Source organism: Aquarana catesbeiana, linkage group LG12 (genome assembly GCF_042186555.1).
Source record: "Aquarana catesbeiana isolate 2022-GZ linkage group LG12, ASM4218655v1, whole genome shotgun sequence".
Taxonomy (NCBI): domain Eukaryota; kingdom Metazoa; phylum Chordata; class Amphibia; order Anura; family Ranidae; genus Aquarana; species Aquarana catesbeiana.
In genome coordinates, this window is record NC_133335.1 from 214,419,053 (window position 1) to 214,446,120 (window position 27,068).

The 27,068-nt window shown below is 43.5% G+C and overlaps 1 protein-coding gene across 1 annotated transcript in view; it reads left to right on the forward strand.

The window, feature by feature from the left end:
* ENGASE (endo-beta-N-acetylglucosaminidase) overlaps positions 1–27,068 on the forward strand; it is a 50,579-nt gene continuing 23,511 nt past the window's right edge. The window contains exons 1-6 of the mRNA XM_073606656.1: positions 1–167; positions 10,476–10,567; positions 12,946–13,003; positions 16,499–16,700; positions 17,127–17,275; positions 23,563–23,720. Coding sequence (XP_073462757.1) covers positions 12,955–13,003; positions 16,499–16,700; positions 17,127–17,275; positions 23,563–23,720 — 558 coding nt within the window. The 5' untranslated portion in view covers positions 1–167; positions 10,476–10,567; positions 12,946–12,954. The remainder of the gene's footprint in view (positions 168–10,475; positions 10,568–12,945; positions 13,004–16,498; positions 16,701–17,126; positions 17,276–23,562; positions 23,721–27,068) is intronic.

Consider the following 27,068-nt stretch of genomic DNA (forward strand, 5'->3'; position numbering starts at 1 on the left):
CGAAGTGACGTCGCCTCGCGGCCATCTTGGTGCACCCGCCGGGCGGAAGTTATGTCAGTGTAGTCAGTGCGGAAAGACCCTGAATGAGAAGAATAGATAGGAAGAGAGGGATCACAAATCATCTCGATCTGTCACTCGGCAGCCCGCCCACTCACCTGCAGGAGTCTGTATGTTACCTTTTGTTTGCTTTGGTACCTTTATCTTTATTTAGGCTCCACAAATATTGGATATCATTGTATATTTCTTCCACATCAGCAATTCTGCATGAAAGATCTCTCCTACACTTCCTGTAATACAGACCGGTCAGTGCTGCTCTCTCCCTAGCTGGGTGACAGGTCTGGTCTCCGCCCATAGGTGTTCACCCCAAAGTTTAAACACGTGTGTGTATGCATGTGTGTGTGTATATATATATATATATATATATATATATATATATATATATATATATATATATATACACACACACACACACAACATATACACACACGATTGCGGAGTAAGGATAAGCTCAGGAGTGTTCGCACAGCCCACGTGCAGAGCCCGCCAGGAAGTCGGCACGGCGTTGCGCTAATCACAGGCAGTGAGACATTTCCTGATCTCTGCAGCCGCACATCGGGAAAATGTCTCACTGCCTGTGATTAGCGCAGCGCCGTGCCGACTTCCTGGCAGGCTCTGCACGTGGGCTGTGCGAACACGCCTGAGCTCATCCTTATTGCGGAGTATTTTGGTATTTTTTGCAGGGTTCAGGAGTGTGCTACGTACAGAGTTCAGGGGTGCATTATGTATGGAGTGCAGGGTTCAGGAGTTTGCTACGTACGAAGTGCAGCATTCAGGAGTGTGCTATGTACGGAGTGCAGATTTCAGGAGTGAATACGTACGGAGTGGAGTGTTCAGGGGTGCAATACGTACAGAGTGCAGGGTTCAGGAGTGTGCTACGTATGAAGTGCAGCATTCAGGAGTGACTACGTAAGGAGTGCATGGTTCAGGGGTGCAATACGTACGGAGTGTAGGGTTTAGGAGTGTGCTACGTATGAAGTGCAGCGTTCTGGAGTGTGCTACATACGGAGTGCAGGGTTCAGGGGAGCAATACGTATGGAGTGCAGGGTTCAGGAGTGTGCTATGTACGAAGTGCAGCATTCAGGAGTGACTACATATGGAGTGCAGGGTTCAGGGGAGCAATACGTACAGAGTGCAGGGTTCAGGAGTGTGCTATGTACGAAGTGCAGCATTCAGGAGTGACTACGTATTGAGTGCAGGGTTCAGGGGTGCAATACGTACGGAGTGCAGGGTTCAGGAGTGTGCTATGTACGAAGTGCAGCATTCAGGAGTGTGCTATGTACGAAGTGCAGCGTTCAGGAGTGACTACGTATGGAGTGCAGGGTTCAGGGGTGCAATACGTACGGAGTGCAGGGTTCAGGAGTGTGCTACGTACGAAATGCAGCATTCAGAAGTGTGCTATGTACAGGGTGCAGCATTGAGGAGTGACTACGTACGGAGTGCAGGGTTCAGGGATGCAATATGTACGGAGTGCAGGGTTCAGGAGTGTGCTACGTACGAAGTGCAGTGTTCAGGAGTGTGCTACATACGGAGTGCAGGGTTCAGGGGTGCGTTACATACGGAGTGTAGGGTTCAGGAGTGTGCTATGTACGGAGTGTAGGGTTCAGGAGTGTGCTATGTACGGAGTGTAGGGTTCAGGAGTGTGCTATGTACGGAGTGTAGGGTTCAGGAGTGTGCTATGTACAGAGTGTAGGGTTCAGGAGTGTGCTATGTACGGAGTGTAGGGTTCAGGAGTGTGCTATGTACGAAGTGCAGCATTCAGGAGTGACTACGTATGGAGTGCAGGGTTCAGGGGTGCAATACGTACGGAGTGCAGGGTTCAGGAGTGTGCTACGTACGAAATGCAGCATTCAGAAGTGTGCTATGTACAGGGTGCAGCATTGAGGAGTGACTACGTACGGAGTGCAGGGTTCAGGGATGCAATATGTACGGAGTGCAGGGTTCAGGAGTGTGCTACGTACGAAGTGCAGCGTTCAGGAGTGTGCTACATACGGAGTGCAGGGTTCAGGGGTGCGTTACATACGGAGTGCAGCGTTCAGGAGTGTGATATGTACGGAGTGTAGGGTTCAGGAGTGTGCTATGTACGGAGTGTAGGGTTCAGGAGTGTGCTATGTACGGAGTGTAGGGTTCAGGAGTGTGCTATGTACGGTGTGTAGGGTTCAGGAGTGTGCTATGTACGGAGTGTAGTGTTCAGGAGTGTGCTATGTATGGAGTGCAGCGTTCAGGAGTGTGCTATGTACGGAGTGTAGGGTTCAGGAGTGTGCTATGTACGGAGTGTAGGGTTCAGGAGTGTGCTATGTACGGAGTGTAGGGTTCAGGAGTGTGCTATGTACGGAGTGTAGGGTTCAGGAGTGTGCTATGTACGGAGTGTAGGGTTCAGGAGTGTGCTATGTACGGAGTGTAGGGTTCAGGAGTGTGCTATGTACGGAGTGCAGCGTTCAGCAGTGTGCTATGTACGGAATGTAGGGTTCAGGAGTGTGCTATGTACGGAGTGCAGCGTTCAGCAGTGTGCTATGTACGGAATGTAGGGTTCAGGAGTGTGCTATGTACGGAGTGCAGCGTTCAGCAGTGTGCTATGTACGGAATGTAGGGTTCAGGAGTGTGCTATGTACGGAGTGTAGGGTTCAGGAGTGTGCTACGTGCGGAGTGTAGTGTTCAGGAGTGTGCTACATGCGGAGTGTAGTGTTCAGGAGTGTGCTATGTATGGAGTGCAGGGTTCATCTTTTATTTTTGCTAGAAAATTACTTAGAACCCCTAAACATTATATATTTTTTAAGAAAAGGCCCTAGATAATAAAATGGTGGGTGTTGCAGTTTTTTTTAATGTAACACAGTAGTTGTGCAACGGTTTTTCAAATGCAATTTTTTGGGGAAAAAATACACTTTAATGAGTTTTAGTGCACACAAACACAATATTATACCCAATTTGGGTAAAATATAAAAGATTATCTTATGCTGAGTAAATACCTAACAAACCATGCTTTAAAATTGGGCACGCGATAAACTACAGTCTCCATTTCTACTGCATGGTGCATTTACTTCTTTATTACATGCCTGGGGACTCATTCTCACCCCACGGGGGAGTTACGTTTTGAGGACTATACTTCCTGGTTCACAGTCATCTGGCTCCACACTACCCGGTCATCCAGTGATAGGGAGAGGAATCGAGGAGAGTTGGATCGTTTGGCTTGGCTATTGTAAATAACGTTTATGTGACCGCTCTTATTAGGGGGTCGCATACCATCTGCTAAGTGCGGCTTATTGATTTTGGTCGGTGTCACCCATTCTGTCTTCTTTCTCGCTTCCTTCACGGCATGTGGGACTTCTCATCTTGATAAACTTCTATGTGATTGCACAGATACTTGGATGAGGACTTGCACCTTGGTGGACATTCAATTGTCACCCTATTCGTTGATTTATTTAGTATTTGCACATATTAATCACGTTTTGAATTTTAGCGCTGCGCTATTTTGTTTTGTATGACAAACTACAGTACTTTAAATTCTCCATAGGCAACGCTTTAAAAGCCTTTAGAGGTTACCAGTTTAGAGTTACACAGGAGGTGCCACAATGATTGCTCTCGCTCTGTTGTTGGGGGTGATGCCTCACGTGTGGTGCAATCACTGTGTGCTGGACTGACACGTGTTCACCTTTGCACATAAGCACAGAGGGACAGAGTGCTTTACATTTTTTTAACATTTTATTTATATTTTATTTACAATTTATTTATATTATTATTATATTATTATTATTTTATTTATATTTTATTTACAATTTATTTATAATATTATTATATTATTATTATTATATTTATATTTTATTTACAATTTATTTTATTTTTCATTTTTTTACACTGTACCTTTAATAGATATATAAATAATCCTAATAATAATTTTAAAAAGTAAAGTATACTGTATATTAGAGCTGCACGATTCTGGCTAAAATGAGAATCACGATTTTTTTGCTTAGACAATAGATCATGATTCTCTCACGATTCTCGCGGCGTAACGTCATCTTTCACATTAAAACAAAAAAAAATTGGGCTAACTTTACTGTGTGGTTTTTTTTTTATTCATTGAAGTGTATTTTTTCCCCAAAAATTGCATTTGAAAGACAGCTGGGCAAATACAGTGTGTTGCAGCAATTGCCATTTTATTCCCTAGGGTCTCTGCTAAAATATATATAATGTTTGGGGGTTCCAAGTAATTTTCCAGCAAAAAATATTGATTTTACCTTAAGGGCCCTTTCACACTGGGGTGGTTTGCAGGCACTATTGCGCTAATAATAGCGCCTGCAAACCGACCCGAAAGTGCCGCTGCTTTGTCTCCAGTGTGAAAGGCCATTTCTTGGCCTCTAGCGGGGGGGGGGGTAAAACCGCCCCGCTAGCGGCCGAATACCGACAGTAAAGCGCCGCTTACAATAGCGGCGCTTTACTGCCGATGCCGCCCCCGCCCCAGTGTGAAAGGGCCCTAAGAAACAAGTGTCAGAAAAAGATTTAGACTTTAAGTGGTTAAACTTCCTGCATTTACAGGTTGTTTAAAAACTTGTCAGACTGCCTGGATTTTTTTTCTTGAGAGCCGGTTCACACTGAGGCAACGCGACTTGCAGCGCGACTGCCTCAGGCGACCTGCACAAGACAGCACCGGCGACTTGCAAGACAACATCTATATAGAAGTCTATGCAAGTCTCCCCCAAAGTAGTACAGGAACCTTTCTCTAAGTCGGAGTGACTTGAGTCGCTCCTATTAGAACGGTTCCATTGTACAGAACGGAACGCGACTTGTCAGGCGGCTAAGTCGCCTGACAAGTCGTCCCTGTGTGAACCGGCTCTTACACACAGAAGTTTCCCTTTGATCTAAGAAGGAAGTTAGTTACAATGTTTCATTTTAAAAACTTGGCAGACTGCCCGGATGTTTTCTTTTGACAGCTGAGTGAGCAGATTAGTCTCTCCACTTGTTATATGAAAGAATCGGCAAACTCTGCAATAGAGATTGTCAGAGGGGTTAAATCGAGATTAGGGTTGTCCCGATACCGATACTAGTATCGGTATCGGCACCGATACCGAGCATTTGCCCAAGTACTTGTACTCGGACAAATGCTCCCGATGCTTCCCCCGATACCTAGAAGACAGCTGTGATCGGCGTGTGGGGGAGTTACAAGATTCTCCCCCAGCGGCTTTCAGCTGCTTTAGTGACATACAGCGGTGATCGGTCACCGCTGTATGTCACTGCATCCTCCTCCGTGCCCCCTTCGTTTCTCTCTCCTCTTCTGTCCCCCTCCGCTGTCCCCCTCCGTTCCTCTATCATTCTCTGTGCCCCTCCGCTGTCCCCTCCGTTCCTCTTTCATTCTCTGTGCCCCTCCGCTGTCCCCTCCGTTCCTCTTTCATTCTCTGTGCCCCTCCGCTGTCCCCTCCGTTCCTCTTTCATTATCTGTGCCTCTCCGCTGTCCCCCTCCGTTCCTCTTTCATTCTCTGTGCCCCTCCGCTGTCCCCTCCGTTCCTCTCTCCTTTTCTGTCCCCCTCCGCTGTCCCCTCCGTTCTGCTGTGCCTCTCCGCTGTCCCCTCCGTTGTCCCCTCCGTTCCCCTCTCCTTCTCTCTCCCCCTCCATTCCACCGTCCCCCTCCTCCTTCCTTTGTGAATAGACAGAGTCAGCTGACTCTGTCTATTCACATAACTGAAACATTGTAATCTCCTGTGATTACGATGTCTCAGTTTATGAATGGAGAGGAGCCGCTGTCTTCTCTCCATTCATTTTCAGTGCAGCTGAGGCTGCAGAGAAAGGGACTGGGGAATCTCTATCCTCTGTCTCTTTCTCTGTCTCAAGGGGGAGATATCAGAGGTCTGTTAAGACCCCTGATATCTCACCAAAGCCCCCCAACAGGGCTGATTAAAAAAAAACAAAACAAAAAAAAAAACACATATTGCAATAAAGAATAAAAAAAAATGATTGTAAAAAATAAAAGTTGTAAATAAAAAAAAAAAAACACACACACACATACAACGTTCACCCCCCCCCCCCCCAAAAAAAAAGCACTATTAAAAAAAAACAAAAAAAAAACACTGTCACGTGACATTAAAAAAAAAGTATCGGTAATCGGTATCGGCGAGTACTTGAAAAAAAGTATCGGTACTTGTACTCGGTCCTAAAAAAGTGGTATCGGGACAACCCTAATTGAGATCACGATTTTTTAACGATTAATTGTGCAGCTCTACTGTATATCGAAGGGAAAAAAATATATATATAATATACAGTATCTCACAAAAGTGAGTACACCCCTCACATTTTTGTAAATATTTTATTGAACACTGAAGAAATGACACTTTGCTACAATGTAAAGTAGTGAGTGTACAGCTTGTATAACAGTGTAAATTTGCTGTCCCCTCAAAATAACTCAACACACAGCCATTAATGTCTAAACCGCTGGCAACAAAAGTGAGTACACCCCTAAGTGAAAATGTCCAAAGTGGGCCAGAAGTGTCAATATTTTGTGTGGCCAACATTATTTTCCAGCACTGCCTTAACCCTCTTGGGCATGGAGTTCACCAGAGCTTCACAGGTTACCACTGGAGTCCTTTTCTACTCCTCCATGATGACATCACAGAGCTGGTGGATGTTAGAGACCTTGTGCTCCTCCACCATTAGTTTGAGGATTCCCCACAGATGCTCAATAGGGTTTGGGTCTGGAGACATGCTTGGCCAGTCCATCACCTTTACCCTCAGCTTCTTTAGCAAAGCAGTGATCATCTTGGAGGTGTGTTTGGGGTCGTTATCATGTTGAAATACTGCCCTGCAGCCCAGTCTCCGAAGGGAGGGGATCATTCTCTGCTTCAGTAGGTCACAGTACATGTTGGCATTCATGGTTCCCTCAATGACACCCCCACCAACATGCTTGAATGTAGGCAAGACACACTTGTCTTTGTACTCCTCACCTGGTTGCCGCCACACAAACTTGACACCATCTGAACCAAATAAGTTTATCTTGGTCTCATCAGACCACAGGACATGGTTCCAGTAATCCATGTCCTTAGTCTGCCTGTCTTCAGCAAACTGGGCTTTCTTGTGCATCATCTTTAGGAGAGGTTTCCTTCTGGGATGACAGCCATGCAGACCAATTTGATGCAGCGTGCGGCGTATGGTCTGAGCACTGACAGGCTGACCCCCCCCACCCCTTCAACCTCTGCAGCAATGCTGGCAGCACTCATACGTCTATTTCCCAAAGACAACCTCTGGATATGACGCTGAGCACGGGCACTCAACTTCTTTGGTTGACCATGGCGAGGCCTGTTCTGAGTGGAACCTGTCCTGTTAAACCGCTGTATGGTCTTGGCCACCCTGCTGCAGCTCAGTTTCAGGGTCTTGGCAATCTTCTTATAGCCTAGGCCAGTGATGGCGAACCTTGGCACTCCAGATGTTTTGGAACTACATTTCCCATGATTCTCATGCACTCTGCAGTGTAGTTGAGCATCATGGGAAATGTAGTTCCAAAACATCTGGGGTGCCAAATTTAACACACCTGCTCCCCATTCACATCTAAACCCTTTTAACACTAACGAGTCACATGACACCGGGGAGGGAAAATGGCTAATTGGGCCCAATTTGGACATTTTCACTTAGGGGTGTACTCACTTTTGTTGCCAGCGGTTTAGACATTAATGGCTGTGTGTTATTTTGTACACTCACTACTTTACATTGTAGCAAAGTGTCATTTCTTCAGTGTTGTCACATAAAAAGATGTAATAAAATATTTACAAAAATATGAGGGGCGTACTCACTTTTGTGAGATACTGTGTGTGTGGGTGTATATATATATATATATATATATATATATATATATATATATATATATATACACACCCACACACACAGTTGTGCTCATAAGTTTACATACCGTGCAGAATTTATGATTTCTTGGCCATTTTTCAGAGAACATGAATGATAACCCAAAAAATTTATTTCACTCATGGTTAGTGTTTGGCTGAAGCCATTTTTTATCAATCAACTGTGCTCACTCTCTTTAAATCATAATCACAACAGAAACTTCCCAAATGACCCTGATGAAAAGTTTACATACCCTGGTGATTTTGGCCTGATAACATGCACACAAAATGACACAAAGGGGTTTGAATGGCTATTAAAGGTAACAACCCTCACCTGTGATCTGTTTGCTTGTAATTGGTGTGTGTATAAAAGGTCAATGAGTTTCTGGACTGACAGACCCTTGCATCTTTCATCCAGTGCTACACTGACGTTTCTGGATTCTGAGTCATGGGGAAAGCAAAAGAATTGTCAAAGGATCTGCGGGAAAAGGTAGTTTAACTGTATAAAACAGGAAAGGGATATAAAAAGATATCCGAGGAATTGAGAATGCCAATCAGCAGTGTTCAAACTCTAATCAAGAAGTGGAAAATGAGGGGTTCTGTTGAAACCAAACCACGGTCAGGTAGACCAACTAAAATTTCAGCCACAACTGCCAGGAAAATTGTTTGGGATGCAAAGAAAAACCCACAAATAACTTCAGGTGAAATACAGGACTCTCTGAAAATGTGGTGTGGCTGTTTCAAGATGCACAATAAGGAGACACTTGAAGAAAGATGGGCTGCATGGTCGAGTCGATAGAAAAAAAACATTACTACGCAAATGCCACAAAGTATCCCTCTTTCGATACGCCAAACAGCACCGAGACAAGCCTCAAACCTTCTGGCACAAAGTCATTTGGAGTGATGAGACCAAAATTGAGCTTTTTGGCCACAACCATAAATGCTGAATTTGGAGAGGAGTCAACAAGACCTATGATGAAAGGTACAGATGTGGATCGCTAATGTTTTGGGGATGTGTGAGCTACAAAGGCACAGGAAATTTGGTCAAAATTGATGGCAAGATGAATGCAGTATGTTATCAAAAAATACTGGAGGAACATTTGCATTCATCAGCCAGGAAGCTGCACATGGGACGTACGTGGACATTCCAACATGACAATGATCCAAAACACAAGGTCAAGTCGACCTGTCATTGGCTGCAGCAGAATAAAGTGAAGGTTCTGGAGTGGCCATCTCAGTCTCCAGACCTCAATATCATTGAGCCACTGAGATTGAGATCTCAAACGTGCAGTTCATGCAAGACAGCCCATGAATTTTCAGGAACTGGAGGCTTTTTGCCAAGAGGAATGGGCAGCTTTACCACCTGAGAAGATAAAGAGCCTCATCCACAAATACCACAAAAGACTTCAAGCTGTCATTGATGTTAAAGGGGGGCAATTATGATTTAAAAAGAGTAAACACAGTTGTTTGATAATAAATGGCTTCAGCCAAACACTAATCATGAGTGAAAGAAATGTTTTTGTGTTATCATTCATATTCTCTGAAAAATGGCCAAGAAATCATAAATTCTGCCAGGGTATGTAAACTTATGAGCACAACTGTATATCAAATATTGTATATAATAGTATAATAATTTAAGTATTGTCAAGCTTTAATATATTACAATTTTTTTATGAGGCTTATGCCCCGTACACACGAGCGGAATTTCCATCGGAAAAATCCTGGATGATTTTTCCGACGGAATTCTGCTCAAACTTGGCTTGCATACACACGGTCACACGAAAGTTCGCTGAACTTTCGACCGTCAAGAACGCTGTGAAGTACAACACTACGACGAGCCGAGAAAATGAAGTTCAGTGCTTCCGAAAATGCGTTGAATTGTTTCCGAGCATGCGTAGGAATTCTGCGCGTCAGAATTGCTACAGACGATCGGAATTTCCAATCGGAACTTTTTCCGACCGAAAAATTGAAAACATGCTCTCAATCTTTTGCTGGCTGGAATTCCGCCAGCAAAAGTCCGATGGAGCATACACACAGTCGCATTTTTCTGACCAAAAGCTCTCATCGGTCTTTTGCTGGCCGAATTTCCGATCGTGTGTACGCGGTATTAGATACATTTTGAGTGATGGGAGAAAAAAAAAGAAGGTTGGTGCTCAGAAACGATGGAGTTGGCTTTTATTTAAAGCTTACCACATATATTACAACCTAATTGTAAAACCTTTAAATGTACCAACAGCTCTTTAGTGCAACAACCCATCTGATTGGATGCAAATTGATACATAGTTTTGGTAAATATAAAGTTGAGAGATTGTATGGCCAGAATGTAACATGTATGGTGACCCTAATATAGACGGTTTCATTATTAATGTAAAAATATTAGAAGTAATAACAACCTATCAGAAGTCATCCTATGGCAATAATAATGACAATCTGAAAACCAATTGGTTCTCTTGGGGTTATGACGCCTGTTCTCCATCGCTGCTCCTTGTGCTGCCTTGGTGAAATAAGTCAAGTAGTAATAGAAGGATTATAAATCTTGTGCTGATTTTCTCCTTTTTTTCTCTCCTTCCCTCCCACTCATCTCACTTCACTCCCACACTTCAGATGGAAAACACGTTCCTCTGTAACCTGACGTGTTCTATAGATTGAAGACAGCCAGCGCCTTCCAGAAGGAGACCGTTCATTAACGCATCAAGGTCTGGACGTCTTTTTATATACATCTAGTGTTTTATATTTTTATATATTTTCTGGTTATATATAGCTTTAGAGTATTTATTTATATAATGTTTTATATATTTATAATCCTATATTTATAGAGATGTTTACTATGTATTATCTCGTGTTATCAGCCCAGTCATTGGCCTCTGCAGACAGTAAGGCCTCATGCACGCAAGGCGCGGTAGGGGCGTACAACTTAACTTAAACCGAAAAAAAAAATTGGACAATTTTAACCCTTTCAATACCGGGCACTTTCACCCCCTTCCTTCCCAGACCAATTTTCCGCTTTCAGCGCTGTCGCACTTTGAATGACAATTGCGCGGTCATGCAACACCGGATCCAAACAAAGTTTTTATCATTTTTTTCACACAAATAGAGCTTTCTTTTGGTGCTATTTAATCACCGCCGGGGTTTTTCTTTTGTGCGCTACAAATGAATAAATACCGAAAACTTGAAAAAAAAAATGAAATTTTCTTAGTTTCTGTTATAAAATTTTGCAAATAAGTAATTTCTCTTCATACATTTTGACCAAAAAATATGCTGCTACATTGCTTTGGTAAACATAAACCAAATCAGGGTTTATTTGGTGATGGGGGACAGACAGATGTTTTGTGCACTGTGACAGATGTGATGGGGACAGACACATGTTTTTTGGGGACACGGACATGTGTATGGGGACAGGGGTATCAGTGGTGCTTGGTGTACTGTTTGTGGGGGGGATCTGTGACAGCTCTCTGTATAAAATCATCTTCACACAGAGAGCTGTCACAGAGCTGCAGATTCCCCCTCCCCCGCACTGAGCTCGGCGGGGAGAACTGTCACAGAGACACGCCTCGGGGCCGCACTGCGAGCACTCGTTCTGAGGACGTTCCTGACCGTCCACTCAGACCGAGGAAAGGACCACCTGGCCGTTTATGTGCAGTGGCCGGGTGGGAGGTGATTAAGAAAGAAACCAGGTCATTTTGAAATTGATGGCAGCAATATGTCTCAAAATAGTTGGGACAGGGCCGTGTTTACTATGGTGTAGCATCTTCTCTTCTTTTAACCACTTCCCGACTGCGCTATAGCCAAAAGAAAGCTGCAATGCGGTCGTCCAGTTCTAAGTGGGCATCCATTGATGTCCTCCCAGAACCCCAACCCCCCCCCCCCTGCTGCTCCCCCTGGGGCATGCATCCGCTGTGCTCCATGATCACTGTGTCCTTCAGAAACAGCTGATCACAGATCATAGTAAAGGGCCAACCACAGCGGTCCTTTACCATGTGATCAGCTGTGTTCACAGCACTGTCACAGCGTGAGGAAAGGAGAGCTGGTAACCGGCAATTCTGACAAGGCACATTTCCACTGATTATCAGTGCAGCCTATCAGTGCCGCCTCATCAGTGCAGCCTCACCAGTGGCCATCAATTCAGCCTCACCAGTGGCCATCAATGCAGCCTCACCAGTGCCCATCAGTGCAGCCTCACCAGTGCCCATCAGTGCAGCCTCACCAGTGCCCATCAGTGCAGCCTCACCAATGCCCATCAGTTCAGCCTCACAAGTGCCCATCAGTGCAGCCTCACCAGTGCCCATCAGTGCAGCCTTACCAGTGTCGATCAGTGCAGCCTTACCAGTACCCATCAGTGCAGCCTTATCAGTGCCCATCAGTGCAGCTTCACCAGTGCCCATCAGTTCAGCCTTATCAGTGCCGCCTCATCAGTTCTTCTTCATCAGCGCCCATCAGTGCTTCCTCATCAGTGTCCATCAGTGCAGCCTTATCAGCGCACATCAGTGAAGGAGAAAAATTACTTATTTACAAAATTTTATAACAGAAACTAAGAAAAGATTGTTTCATTCTTTTTCCGTTTGTTTAGCAAAAAAATGTAAAAGTCCAGTGGTGTTTAAATTCCACCAAAGGAAAGCTCTATCTTTCTCAAGAAAGTGATAAAATGTTCATATGGGTACAGTGTTGCATTTATCATTCACAATGTGACAGGGTGAAAGCTGAAAATTGGCCTGGGCAAGAAGGGGGTTAAAGTGCCTGGTATTGAAGTGGTTAACAGCACTCTGTAAAGGTCTCGAAACTGAGATCAGTTGCTGGAGTGAAGTTAAAAAGTAATAAATAAATGAATATGCTCAAACATATATTAGAATTTAGCGAATGGGTTTGGATCTGCATTACAATGTTTGATGTCAGCTACGCAGGGAGTGCATTGTTGTCAGTTGTTTTAAAGGGGAGGTGATATTTTGTTCTATACCCACTGTATATACTGTATAGATGGATAGAATATATATATGTGTGTGTATTTATTTTTTTACAAAATAAAAGTTCAATGGAACAACATTTGTAATATTTTTTTTTTGTGTATTTGTTCTCTTAGATTCTGGAGATGAAAGTCTATAAAGAGATCATTAGATATGAAGGGACTCCTTTGTCTGGTAAATTTAATATCTGCTCACTTTGATTACAGATTTTATAAAATGTAATAAATAGCACTCACTATATTTTTTAAAGTAAACACTTTGAAATTTTCAATTACAAATAGTGTATGCATGTACACTCGCAAATCATCTCCGTTATATTTTAACATGTCTGAATGAGTCAAGCAGGTTAGAAAATGTATCTTTTTGCCTTTCTTTTATTGCATCGTATCTGGTTGTGGGGTCATTGATAGCACTGCAAGTTGAAATTTCCTTCTGTTTTCCAGGACATTTATTTGCAGACACAGGACTGATTGCCTGTCAAATAATGCCTCCCAGCATCCTTTTTGGAGTTACCGTCTCCTCTGACTATCTTAGGAATAGTAAATAGGGCACAGCATGCACAGCCACAAAAACGCATTTCATTCAGAGATAAAATGCATTGGATTTGCTCAGCATGTTTGTATCTGATCCCAGACATTTCACATAAGGCTTGTGATGTACAGCTATAATACATTTAGGGAGGCTAGAGCAGAAGCAACATAACGGTTCATATTTATTACAGATGTTAGTTTCCTCTTTTATAAGGAGAAGTCTCACTTCCATTTTTTTATTATTGTCTTCTGTTCCCCAGGAACAAAGTACATGCTGTACTTTGTCCCAACTTCCTATGTGCTATCTAAGGCTAGCAGTGAGGTCAGACATTCATGGCTGTCCAACAACACAGCTAGCCATGGAGATGGCTGCTTTGACAAAGGCACTTTTCTCAATTTCCAAGTGTTTGTCCAATACAAGCATCTCAGGAGAAATGTAGAAGGAGGTGGCTTGTCTGCTAAAATATTTCAGGCAAGCGGACAAGTACTTGGACACAGAGGAAAGTACCATCTGTCAAAGCAGCTGTCTCCTTGCTAGCTGCATTGTCGGACAGCCATGGAGAGAGGAGGGGCCTCCTGTCCGGCCTCACAGCCAGCCTTAGACAGCACCTAGGTAGATGGGACAAAGTATATACTTTATCCACTGGGGAACAGAACACAATTAAAATTGAGGTGAGACTTCTTCTTTAAAGGTTCTCCACTTAGAGTACCAGCTAAGGATTCCTACTGCCTCCACCAAAATGGGCTAAATACCCCGTTAGCAGAGTGCTTCTTACCTGATTTCTAAGGGGCCCCATCAAACATCCCTTAATATGTGGTGCTGTAAAACGGAACTGTTTGTCAGAGCAGTCATTAATGGTCAGTCTTGATATGGTGGTGGTAGGTGCCTATATGCCAGCCTTTCTCAACCAGGGTTCATTAGAACCCTAAGGTTCCCCTAGAGCAGGGGTAGGCAACCTTGGCCCTCCAGCTGTGGTGAAACTACAAGTCCCATGAGACATTGCAAGACCCTGACAATCACAGGCATGACTCCTAGAGGCAGAGGCATAGTGGTATTTGTAGTATCATCACAGCTGGGGTGCCAAGGTTGCCTACCCCTGCTCTAGAGGTCCCCAGGGGTTCCTTGAGCAATAAGCAAGGAACTCCTCCATGTCTAATGGCAGTGTCCAGATTGGCCTTTTTCTTTACCACAGTAACATGGAACTGAAAGGTTCCTCTAGAGGTTGGTAGGGGTTCCTTAAGCAATGAGAAAAGAACTCCTCCATGTCTAATGCTAGTGTCCAGATTGGCCTTTCTCACCCAGGGTAACGTGGAACCCAAAGGTTACTCCAGTGGTTGGTAGGGGTTCCTTGAGCAATGAGCAAAGAACACCCTCATGTCTAATGCTAGTGTCCAGATTGGTCTTTCTCAACCAGGGTAACGTGGAACCCAAAGGTTCCTCCAGAGGTTGGTAGGGGTTCCTTGAGCAATGAGCAAATAACTCCTTCATGTCTAATTCTAGTGTCTAGATTGGCTTTTCTCAACCAGATTACATGGAACCCAAAGGTTCCTTGAGAGGTTACTAGGGGTTTTCTTCAGCAATGAGCAAAGAACTCCTCCATGTCTAATGCTGGTGTCCAGATTAGCCTTTCTCAACCGAGGTAATGTGGAAACCAAAGGTTCCTCCAGAGGTTCCTTGAGCAGTGAGCAAAGAACTCCTCCATGTCTAAAGCTAGTGTCCAGATTGGCCTTTCTCGACCAGCATAATGTGCAACCCAAAGGTTCCTGCAAAGGTTGTTAGAGGTTCTTTGAGCATTAAGCAGTTTCTGCCTCTCAGATATGTAATTACTTAAGTAAATGATCTTTTAACAATCGAAGAGGGGATTCTTCCTACTGACCACAAATGTAAAGGGACACTCTTCCCACTAACCATTATGGTAATGCACCATGAACATTACCACCATGAGATATTTGAAATATAGTAATTATTAGCAGGGGATCCCTGAGACTGAAAGATTTCAATTAGGGTTGTCCCGATACCGAGCATTTGCCCAAGTACTTGTACTCGGGCAAATGCTCCCGATGCTTCCGCCGATACCTGTACAGTCAGCAGTGATCTGCGCGTGGGGGAGTTACAAGCTTCTCCCCCGCGGCTTTCAGCTGCTTTAGTGACATACAGCGGTGATCGGTGCTTGTAACTCCCCCACACGCGATCACTGCTGACTGTCACCGCATCCTCCTCCATGCCCCCTCCATTCTGCTTTCCCCCTCCGCTGTCCCTTTTCGTTCCGCTGTCCCCCTCCGCTGTCCCCTTCCGTTCTTCTGTTCCTCTTCATTCCGCTGTCCCCCTCCGTTCCTCTGTACCCCTCCGTTCCTCTGTCCCCCTCCGTTCCTCTGTCCCTCTCCGTTCCGCTGTCCCCCTCCGTTCCGCTGTCCCCCTCTCTTCTTTTGTCCCCCTCCGTTCTGCTGTCCCTCTCTCTTCCTCTGTCCCCCTCCGTTCTGCTGTCCCTCTCTCTTCCTCTGTCCCTCTCCGTTCTGCTGTCCCCCTCCGTTGTGCTGTCCCCCTCCATGTCCTCCTCCTTCCTTTGTGAATGGACAGAGTCAGCTGACTCTGTCCATTCACATAACTGAAACATTGTAATCTCCTGTGATTACGATGTCTCAGTTTATGAATGGAGAGGAGCCGCTGTCTTCTCTCCATTGATTCTCAGTGCAGCTGAGGCTGCAGAGAAAGGGATTGGGGAATCTCTAAAAAAATTATAAAAATGTAAATAAAAAAAACACACAGACACTGTTCACCCCGCCCCCCCCCCCCCCCCCAGAAAAAAAAGAAAGCATTGTTTAAAAAAAAACAAAAAACACTGTCACGTGACATTAAAAAAAAAAGTATCGGTATCGGCGAGTACTTGAAAAAAAGTATCGGTATCGGTGAGTACTTGAAAAAAAGTATCGGTACTTGTACTCTGTCCTAAAAAAGCGATATCGGGACAACCCTAGTTTCAATGGTTCCTCGGTGTTAAAAAGGCTGAGAAAGGCTGCTCTAAGCAATACTAATAAGGAAAAGAAGTGGAGCATCTTTGTAAACCTGAATAATAAAGAATAGTTTGGTAAGACTACTACAGCTTTACTCTAATGTGGTTTATTTCTGTTATTAATTTAGCAAGGCACCATGATAGGGGGACCACTGAACCAATCAGCTTCTTCTTTTCCAACCTGGAGGAACTGCTGTCATGGAGGCCAACCAATCACGACAAATACAATGTCGCTGTAACCCCTATTGCCAAAAGACATCCACCTGTTGAACATCAGAGGCCGAAAACACTGGTCTGCCATGACATGATGGGAGGATATCTGGATGACAGGTATGGAGGATAGATTAAACAAGCAGAAAATGTATTTTCTTAAAGTAACCCCTTGTTTAAATATCCAGGGCAAAGAAAGGGTGTTACTTAATTCCCCTTCTCCCCAGCAGCATATACCACACATTCTTTGCTCTCGTGGTTGGTTTAACCCTTCAGTTACTCAAATGGATTCCACAAAAATGTGATCTTTTATTTTGCTGCCTTTGCCTTCCTTCACCCAGTGACACCTACTACCTGTGTCTCTTATCCTGGTGTCACAGAGACAGGAAGTGAGGAAAAATCTCTCCAGCAGGATCACAGACAGAAATAAACCTGATAGAAATGATAAATCTTGCTCACTCTTTCCAACACTAAATTAAAAAATCTGATTGGTATGTATGATTGCCTTAAAGAATAGATTCTATTTAATCACATGTTGTCCTGCAGGTTCATCCAGGGATCTGACGCGAAGGACCCTTTTGTGTTCTATCATTGGCAGTACATTGATACATTTGTGTACTTTAGTCACCGTATGTTCACCCTTCCTCCTGTCTGCTGGACTAACGCTGCCCACAAACATGGAGTCTCCATTCTAGGTGAGGCCATTGCCATTCTGTATCATGCCTTGTGCATCATGATAACTCTTACCATCCATATCAATGTTGCTATATCCTTTAGTCAGATAACCATATTTATATGAAATCTTTCTGTTACAATTAAACATTTAAAACAGGATGACATTGGTGTCACAGATCAGTATAGGTTTTCTAAGGAGAGAGCATTGCAGAACTGTTTGCTTTCAGACTGTCTCTCTCTGATTGAATTTCCATATGGCCTTTATTAACAGAGTAGGTCACTCCTCTGGCTCATTCATTTGTGTGTGCAAATTTCTGCTTTAACCCTTTCGCTGACAGACCCTGTGCTCCATTTTGTACGCTCAGGTGGCCAGACCATTTTTGCTATTTTTTCCTTTACTTTGTAATTTTTCACTTATAGCTTTCAGAGTTTGTAAAAGACCCCCCCCCCCCAAACCATATATTTTCTAAAAGCACATGACTAGTAGAATAAAAAGAAGGTGCTACTGATTTCTAAGGTCCCACGACATTTGTGTAAATGTTTATTAAAACAATATTTTTGCTAAAAATCCACTAAAATCATGATTGACATATAAATACACAGCACATTTTACAAAATTCCTACTAAAATATAAAAGCTTAACCTGTATGGAGTTAATAAATAACAAAAAAATTTAATTTTTACATTGCGCCTTTTTGCAAAATGGTGAAAATAGAACGTATGCAAAAATGTATATATCCAAATTTCACAAAAAATCTGAAGGTTTTCATTTTTCCCTTACAGCTTTCAGAATTTGTGAAAGCCCCCCAAAAGCATATATTTTCTGAAAGCATATGACCTCTAGAATAAAAAGAAGGTGCTACTGATTTTTTTAGACCCAGCGGTATTTGCGCAAATGTTTATCAAAAGAATATATTCGCAAAAAATACAATAAACCATTATTAGCAGATTAAAAAACAGCTAGTTTTACAAAATTTCTACTAAATTCTAACTAAATATAAAAGTTTAACCTGTATGGAGTTAATAAATAACAAATATTTGTAAATTTGAAATTGCGCCTTTTTGAGAAATAGTGAAAATCGGACGTACGCAAAAGTTTCTTAGAAAATCTGGAGGTTTTCCTTCTTCACTTACAGCTTTCAGAATTTGTAAAAATACCCCCCAAACCGTATATTTTCTGAAGGCACATAGCCAGTAGAATAAAAGGAAGGTGCTAATGTTTTTTAAGGCAGCGCGATATTTGTGCAAATGTTTATCAAAACATTATTTTCGCAAAAAATACACTAATATCATTAATAGTGCACATAAACACAACATAACTTATAAAATTTCTGCTAAATTGCATCGTTCACATGTGACATACTAAAGTGTACTCCCATGGTGGCCATGTTTACCCGCACAGGGATGCACAGGTGTTCCATTCATTCCCATACAGGCAATCCCATTTATGTCAACTGGGATGCAATGCTGCACAGGCATAGCTGCTGTTCCCAATCTGACCTTAGTGTGGGTACATGACCCCGAACGCAGACAGTGTGAGCTCAGGGACATGCATGCGGACCTACATGGATGTTAAATTGGGAGCAACGGCTCTGTTTGTGCAGTTGCTGCATCCCAAATGACATCAATGGGACTGCCTGCACAGAGATGCACAGAACACCTGTGCATCCCCGTAAAGGTATGCTGTGTATTCCCTGTGTGAACAAGGCCTTAGGCCCCTTTCACACAAGCACTCCTATCGGGTCTTCCTGTCCGTTTTTCAGGCGGCCCAATCGGACCACCTATAGTTCTTTATGGAGAGGCCGATGTAAATGGACATGTGTCCGTTTTCACCTTCCTGCATCCGATCCAGTCCAGTCTGCTAAAAACAGACAGACAGATGGGGATTCCATTCCCCATCTAGCAGATCGGATGGCATCCAATGTAAATGGACAGACTGTCTGTTTCCATCCGACTGCCCCATAGAGAACAGCTGGCTGTTTCCGCTGAGGCAGAGCGGACACGGACCTGTCATCCGCCTGCTCAGTGCGGATCAGCAGACAGATCACCCGCTAAGCAGGCAAATCTGCTTGACAGAGTCCGCTCCATGTGAAAGGGGTCTTACCAGGAGCATCCAGTCCATTAGGGGCGCTGCTCCCCTGCAGGGTGCTGGACTCATACGTTTGTTTAATTTTTTTTTTAAAGCCACATGATTGGAGCCTGAGGCTCTAATTGGCTTAGAAAGGTTGGGCTCGGGGCACAGAGCATTGCACACCCAACCCACCCACTTGTGACAATAGCGAATTAATATTCGCTATTGTCTTCCGCCTTCTCCTTCTGGCCAATCAGGACGGATAGGGTTAGCTGGGAGGAGAAGCTGAGGAAGCCGTGGAGGGGTGAGTGCGTGGGGGACCATCACCGTGGAGGGGTGAGTGCGGGCGGACCTGGGGAGTCTTACAATGTTTGTGTTTTGTTTGTTTTTTTTTTTATAATTTTTACTTTTTTCATTTTGTTTTTTTTTTTTTACAGTTATTTTTTTCCTTTTTTATTATTATTATTATTATTTTTTTGGTGAGATATCAGAGGTCTAAACAGACCCCCATATCTCTTTTTCTGAGACAGAGAAAGGGACATTTCTCTGTAGCACTTTACTTGAATGAATGAGGAATCTGTATAGAGATTCCTCATTCATTCAGAAAATGGCAGTCTGATACATTGTAACACTCGTGGTTACTATATATCAACTGTCAGTGGATAAAGGAGCGATCGCTGCCTATATCCACTGTACTACAGGGGGGTAGCTTAGTAAACACATTTACTAAGCCCCGCAAGCCCCAACTTCACCCCCACCCACACCTCTTCTCCCCTCCCCCCACCGCGCTCCCCAGCCTGACAGATCACGGAGATCAGTGCAGGGAGAAGCTGCAGGCGGCGGGAGGGAAAGGAGAGATGCCACTCGGAGCGGCCATGGATCGGGGGGTGCGGGGGCAGTTGAGGGGGTGATCTGACCAGCGGGGGGGACACATCTGGATCCCCCCCAAGCCCCATGCAGCACTTGAAGCCAGCGGGAGCGGCAGAGGAGGGATGCCGGCTAATGGTGGTAGCTGCGGGGATCCGGTTTGGGGGGGGGGGGGGGATCAGTGTTGCAGCGTTGGGGGGGAAGAAGGGGGGTGAAGGGGATAGGAGAGCGGAGGGGGATTGGGGAAGTTTAAGATGAAAGGGAGTGGCGTGGGTGGAGTGGCGGGGGACAGGGAAACGGCAGCATGGGTGGGGGTCATATTTAAGGTTAATGACTCTGATCAGCGGGATGTAATTCGATGATCAGAGTTATAGAATTTTTCAGCAGAGTCTGCTGAACAATTCTGATATAAGCTTATGGTCATTGTGACGATAAGCTTAAAGGAGAGGGAGAAATGAGGTCTGAACGCCGTACGGACTTGGCCACCTGCTGGCACTTCTGTAGGTCTGTACAGCGTACGGACTTTGCAGTGAAAGGGTTAAAAGGTTTGTCTCTTTTCAGGAAAATTTTAAAAGGTGAAATAACACTCTACCCCCTTCACAACGCACCCCCCCCCCACCACACCCCCCGGGTCACTGCTGTACTTACCCTTGTGGCAGATGGACTGTCAGTGCCCAATGGTGCAGCAGTCCAGAGATCTGAAACCTCTGCTCTTCTCTGGTGCTGACCAGTCAGAATCACTCTGATCTTTCCCAGAAGCCCTCCATAGAGAATAGGGAAAAGAGCAAGGATTTTTAAATCCCTGGATGGCTGTGTGGGTGGTGACAGCAAATCACCCACAGTGGAAAGTACAGCGCGGATCGTGGGCTTTGGGATGGGTGTACGGTGTTAGTTCACATTTAATTTTTTTCTGAAAAGTGAAGTAGAACAATAACGTAGGGCCTCAGTGATGCAGGTTTATTAACAACAGCTGGGAACATACAGGTTTATGTTCAAAGTATTACAAGATGCAGGTCTAATTTATACAGTTTCTTACAATGCAAGTATATTAGGTACAACATGATTAGTTACTAAGATCTACGTCAGTGTAACTAACCATAAATCTGACACCTGTCATACAACCAGACAAACCTATTAATTCACAAAATTCCTATATGTTTATTAAAATTATTTATAACTGGTTTTGCCTTTGGTTTTACCCATTAAAATACTTGTATAGAGAGAGTATGGCACCCAGTGATGTTAAATCAAACCCTCCTTGTCCTGATAAGACTTCACCAACTCAAGGATAACAGATTTATGACTTTGGGAAAATGAACTTGCAATAACCCCACCTTATGTGTTATATGTCTTAATGTTTTTCACTATACATACCTATATGTATGTATTCATATATTGGTTTCACAAAAAGGTACTATATTATTTACATATATTATATGCATACAAAGCTAACTACTGTATTCAATATTGTCTAATTATTAATACATACATACATACACATAATAGTGTTCTCTTACTCAAATGTATTTTAACTGTTTTAATTGGGTCACAAGCAGACCCTGTCAAATTGAACTAATGTACACAGCTTTCCCATATTCCACATAATTACTTTTAAACCACAGTATAAGAAGTTTTATCACTTATTCTTGACAATGATTGTTTTATTACCTTTAACCACTTCAGCCCTGGAAGAATTTACCCCCTTCCTGACCAGAGCGTCTTTTGCGATTCGGCACTGCGTCGCTTTAACTGACAGTTGCGCGGTTGTGCGATGTTGTACCCAAACAAAATTGACATCCCTTTTTACTACAAATAGAGCTTTCTTTTGGTGGTATTTGATCACCTCTGCGTTTTTGTTTTTTTTTTGCGCTATAAACAAAAAAAGAGCAACAATTTTGAAAAAAACACAATATTTCCTACTTTTTGCTATAATAAATATCCCCATTTTTTTTTTTTTTTTTTTTTAAAAAAAAGCAAATTTTTTCTCAGTTTAGGCCAATCTGTATTCTTCTACATATTTTTGTTAAAAGAAATCCCAATAAGCATAAATTGATTCGTTTGCGCAATAGTTATAGCATCTACAAAATAGGGGATAGATTTATAGCATTTTTATTATTATTTTTTATTTTTATTAGTAATGGCGGCGATCTGCAATTTTTATCCTGACTGCGACATTATGGTGGACACATCGGACAATTTTGACACATTTTTGGAACCATTGGCATTAATACAGCGATCAGTGCGATTAAAAATGCAATGATTACTGTAAAAATGTCACTGGCAGTGAAGGGCTTAACACTAGGGGGCGGTGAAGGGGTTAACTGTGTTCCCTGCTACGTGAGTCTAACTGAAGGGGGAGGGACTAACTACAGGAAGTGACAGATTGTGGTTCCTAGCCAATAGGAACACACGATCTGTCACTCCTAACAGAATAGGGAAGTGTGTGTTTACACACACTCGTCCCTGTTCTGTGTCTCCTGGTTATGATCGCTCGTGGCCGGTGGTCATCGCGACTGTCGGCCGTGAGCATCGGCACCCCCGCTATGCAGCGGGCGCGCATGCACGCCTGCTATCCATCCCCTGCAAGCCATCGTACAGCTACGTGGTTTCGCGCAGCGGAGCCAACCTGCCTCAGTATAACTGCGGCGGCTGTCCCGGAAGCGGTTAAGGAATGTTATCTTATCAGACTATAGTTCAACTGCTGTCAAAGTGTTTCTCTTCTAAGTAGTTGACTTAAAAACTTACAATGCACTATTCTATATTATAAATATTATTGTATTAACGTCTATAAATTAATAACTTTTCTTAATATTGAACTAATAATACTTTTGATGATATTTTCACTACTACTACACTAATAATAATATGAATATTAATTATATAAAACATATGTAAATTAATATGAATAATATGAAATACATTGGCTAATATGAAATTCTACTACAAAAGGTGATCTTACATTTTAACTATTGTGCTTGGTAGACAACAGGCTTTTTTCAGTAAAGCAGATAAGATTAGCCTGGTAAACATGTGAAAAGAGCCCAAGAAAATTTAGAAATTTTAATATGAAACAAAAAATGCAATATTTCTAAGTTTGCCAACTAAAAAAAACTTTAATATTGTATGTATTGATTTATTAATTGTGTTAAAAGATAAATGGTATGCATTGAGAAGTGACCAAGAGTGCAACCTGCTCAAGTTACTCATTTTATGTCTGCTATAACATCTCTTTTGGTTTAGGGGTGGACTTTGAGTAGGTCTTACCAGAACATGACTTTTACTTGCGTTATATTGTTATACTATTAACATTTTTCCACTAGTTCTACATCTTTGCTGTCAAGTTGAGTTTCTCTTCTGATCTTCATCCAGGAACTTTTATCACAGAATGGGAAGATGGGGCTAAAGTCTGTGAGTCTATCCTAAGTGGTGAAGAATCGACATATAAAGCTGCAGCAGATCAGATGGTCATGTTGGCTCAATTCTACCGTTTTGATGGCTGGCTGGTCAACATTGAGAATGTACTTAGCGTAAGTACTGCCTATGCCTACTGTCCATGTCATGAATATGAAAGGCCCAATTCAGACTGGGCCAAGCAGTCCTTTCTTTTCACCACCATTATCTGTTCTCAACTGTTTTCTGGCCGTCGCATGATCTGCCGGGTCCTCTTTCTATCCGGTGGTTGGTGATCCTGAAGCATTCAGGAAGATGTTAGCACATCAGCATCTGCAGTTTTATTCTATGATCCCAGTCCAATGTGATGAGACATCCTCAGGGTGAGGGGCTGTGACTCACAAGAAGTGGGTGGAAAGATGATGGGTGACGTGCCTGTGCTTTACTTAAAAATTTGTAACTGGAATGAGGTTTTAAAGTGTATCTGTGATGAATCTAAAATGATAACGTGACAGAGGACATTACATGCAGTAACCCTAGAGATACCTGCTTGTGCCTTCAGATTTCTTTAACAATGTCTTAGATGGTCAGTAAATATTGAATTGCAGCTACAAGGTCAGTGTCCCTATTAGCTGATCTCAATGTCCTTAATAGCTGCCTTCAGTGTCATTGTTGGCTTCCCTTCCTCTTTTTTTTGGCTGGCTTTAGTGTTCATGTTGAGTGACCCCAATGTCCGTATTTGCTGGCCTCATTGTCACTATGGACTAGCCTCTGTGTCATTATTAGCTGGTCAAAATGTCCTTATTGGCTGGTCTCTTTGTCTTTTTTTTTTTTTTGCTAGGTTCCCTGTCATTGGTTGGCCTCTGCATCCTTAGTAGTTTGCAGTAGTGTTCCTATTGGCTGGCCTCAGTGCCCTTATTGGCTGGCCTCAGTGCCCTTATTGGCTGGCCTCATTGCCCCTATTGACTGGTCTAAGTGTCTTTATTGGGTGCCCTAGGTGTCATTATTGGATGACCTTAGTTTCCTTATTGGCTATCTTCAGTGTCCTTATTTCCTGGCCCTGCTGTGTCCTTATTGGCTGGCCTTATTGTCACTATGGACTGGCCTCAGTGTCATTATTAGCTGGTCAAAGTGTCCTTATTGGCTGGCCTCAGTGTCTTTATTTGTAGACTACACTGTCATTGGTTTGCCTCTGTGTTCTTAATAGTTTGCAGTAGTGTCCCTTTTGACTATTAGAAGATGAACCTTTGCCCCAGTCTGAGCTCCAGACTGCTCTGGAGCAGGTTTTCATCAAGGATGTCTCTGTACATTGCTGCATTCATCTTTCCCTCGATCCTGACTAGTCTCCCAGTTCCTGCCGCTGAAAAACATGCCCACGGCATGATGCTGCCACCACCGTGCTTCCTTGTAAGGATGGTATTAGCCAGGTGATGAGCGGTTTCCTCCGGCCATGACGCTTGCCATTCTGGCCAAAGAGTTCAATCTTTGTTTCATCAGACCAGAGAATTTTGTCTCTCGTGGTCTGAGAGTCCTTCAGGTGCCTTTTGGCAAACTCCAGGCGGCTCTCATGTGCCTTTTACTGAGGAGTGGCTTCCGTCTGGCCACGCTACCATACAGACCTGATTGGTGGAGTGCTGCAGAGATGGTTGTTCCTCCGGAAGGTTCTCCTGTCTCCACAGATAAACGCTGGAGCTCTGTCAGAGTGGCCATCGGGTTCTTGGTCACCTTCCTAAGGCCCTTCTCCCCCGATCGCTCAGTTTGGCCACGCGGCCTGCTCTAAGAAGAGTCCTGGTGGTTTCAAACTTCTTCCATTTACGGATGATGGAGGCCGCTATGCTCATTGGAACCTTCAATGGTGCAGACATTTTTCTGTATCCTTCCTCCAGATCTGTGCCTCCATACAATCCTGTTTCAGAGGTCTACAGACAATTCCTTGGACTTCATGGCTTGGTTTGTGCTTTGACATGCACTGTTAACAGTGGGACCTTATATAGACAGGTGTGTGCCTGTACAAATCATATCCAATCACCCAAATTTACCACAGAGTTAGCCTAACATCAATAGTATGCAAGCTCTTGGAGGGGATGATAAGGGACTGTATACAAGATTTTAGTAATGAAAACAGTATCATTAGCAGTAATCAGCATGGATTCATGAAGAATCGTTCTTGCCAAACCAATCTATTAACCTTCTATGAGGGGGTGAATTGCCATCTAGATAAAGGAAGGCCCATAGACGTGGTGTATCTGGATTTTGCAAAAGCATTTGACACAGTTCCTCATAAACGTTTACTGTACAAAATAAGGTTTGTTGGCATGGACCATAGGGTGAGTACATGGATTGAAACCTGGGCGAGTTCAGAGGGTTCTGATAAATGGGGAGTACTTGGAATGGTCAGGGGTGAGTAGTGGGGTCCCCCAGGGTTCTGTCCTGGGGCCAATCCTATTTAATTTGTTCATAAACGACCTGCAGGATGGGGTAAACAGCTCAATCTCTGTATTTGCGGACGATACTAAGCTAAGCAGGGCAATAACTTCTCTGCAGGATGTGGAAACCTTGCAAGAAGATCTGAACAAATTAATGGGGTGGGCAACTGCATGGCAAATGAGGTTTAATGTAGAAAGATTTAAAATAATGCATTTGGGTGGCAAACATATGAATGCAATCTATACACTGGGGGGAGAACCTCTGGGGGAATCTAGGATGGAAAAGGACCTGGGGGTCCTAGTAGATGATAGGCTCAGCAATGGCATGCAATGCCAAGTTGCTGCTAACAAAGCAAACAGAATATTTGCATGCATTAAAAAGGGGATCAACTCCAGAGATAAAACAATAATTCTCCTGCTCTACAAGACTCTGGTCCAGCTACACCTGGAGTATGCTGTCCAGTTCTGGGCACCAGTTCTCAGGAAGGATGTATTGGAAATGGAGCGAGTACAAAGAAGGGCAACAAAGCAACTAAAGGGTCTGGAGGATCTTAGTTATGAGGAAAGGTTGCGAGCACTGAACTTATTCTCTCTGGAGAAGAGACGCTTGAGAGGGGATATGATTTCAATGTACAAATACCGTACTGGTGACCCCACAATAGGGATAAAACTTTTTCGCGGAAGGGAGTTTAACAAGACACGTGGCCACTCATTAAAATGAGAAGATAAGAGGTTTAACCTTAAACTACGTAGAGGGTTCTTTACTGTAAGAGCGGCAAGGATGTGGATTCCCTTCCACAGGCGGTGGTCTCAGCGGGGAGCATCGATAGTTTCGAAAAACTATTAGATAAGCACCTGAACGACCACAACATACAGGGATATACAATGTAATACTGACATATAATCACACATAGGTTGGGCTTGATGGACTTGTGTCTTTTTTCAACCTCACCTACTATGTAACAGATGGATGATGATAATCAGTGGAAACAGGAGGCACCTGAACTCAGTTTTGAGTGTCATGACAAAGGCTGTGAACACTTATGTACATGTGATTTT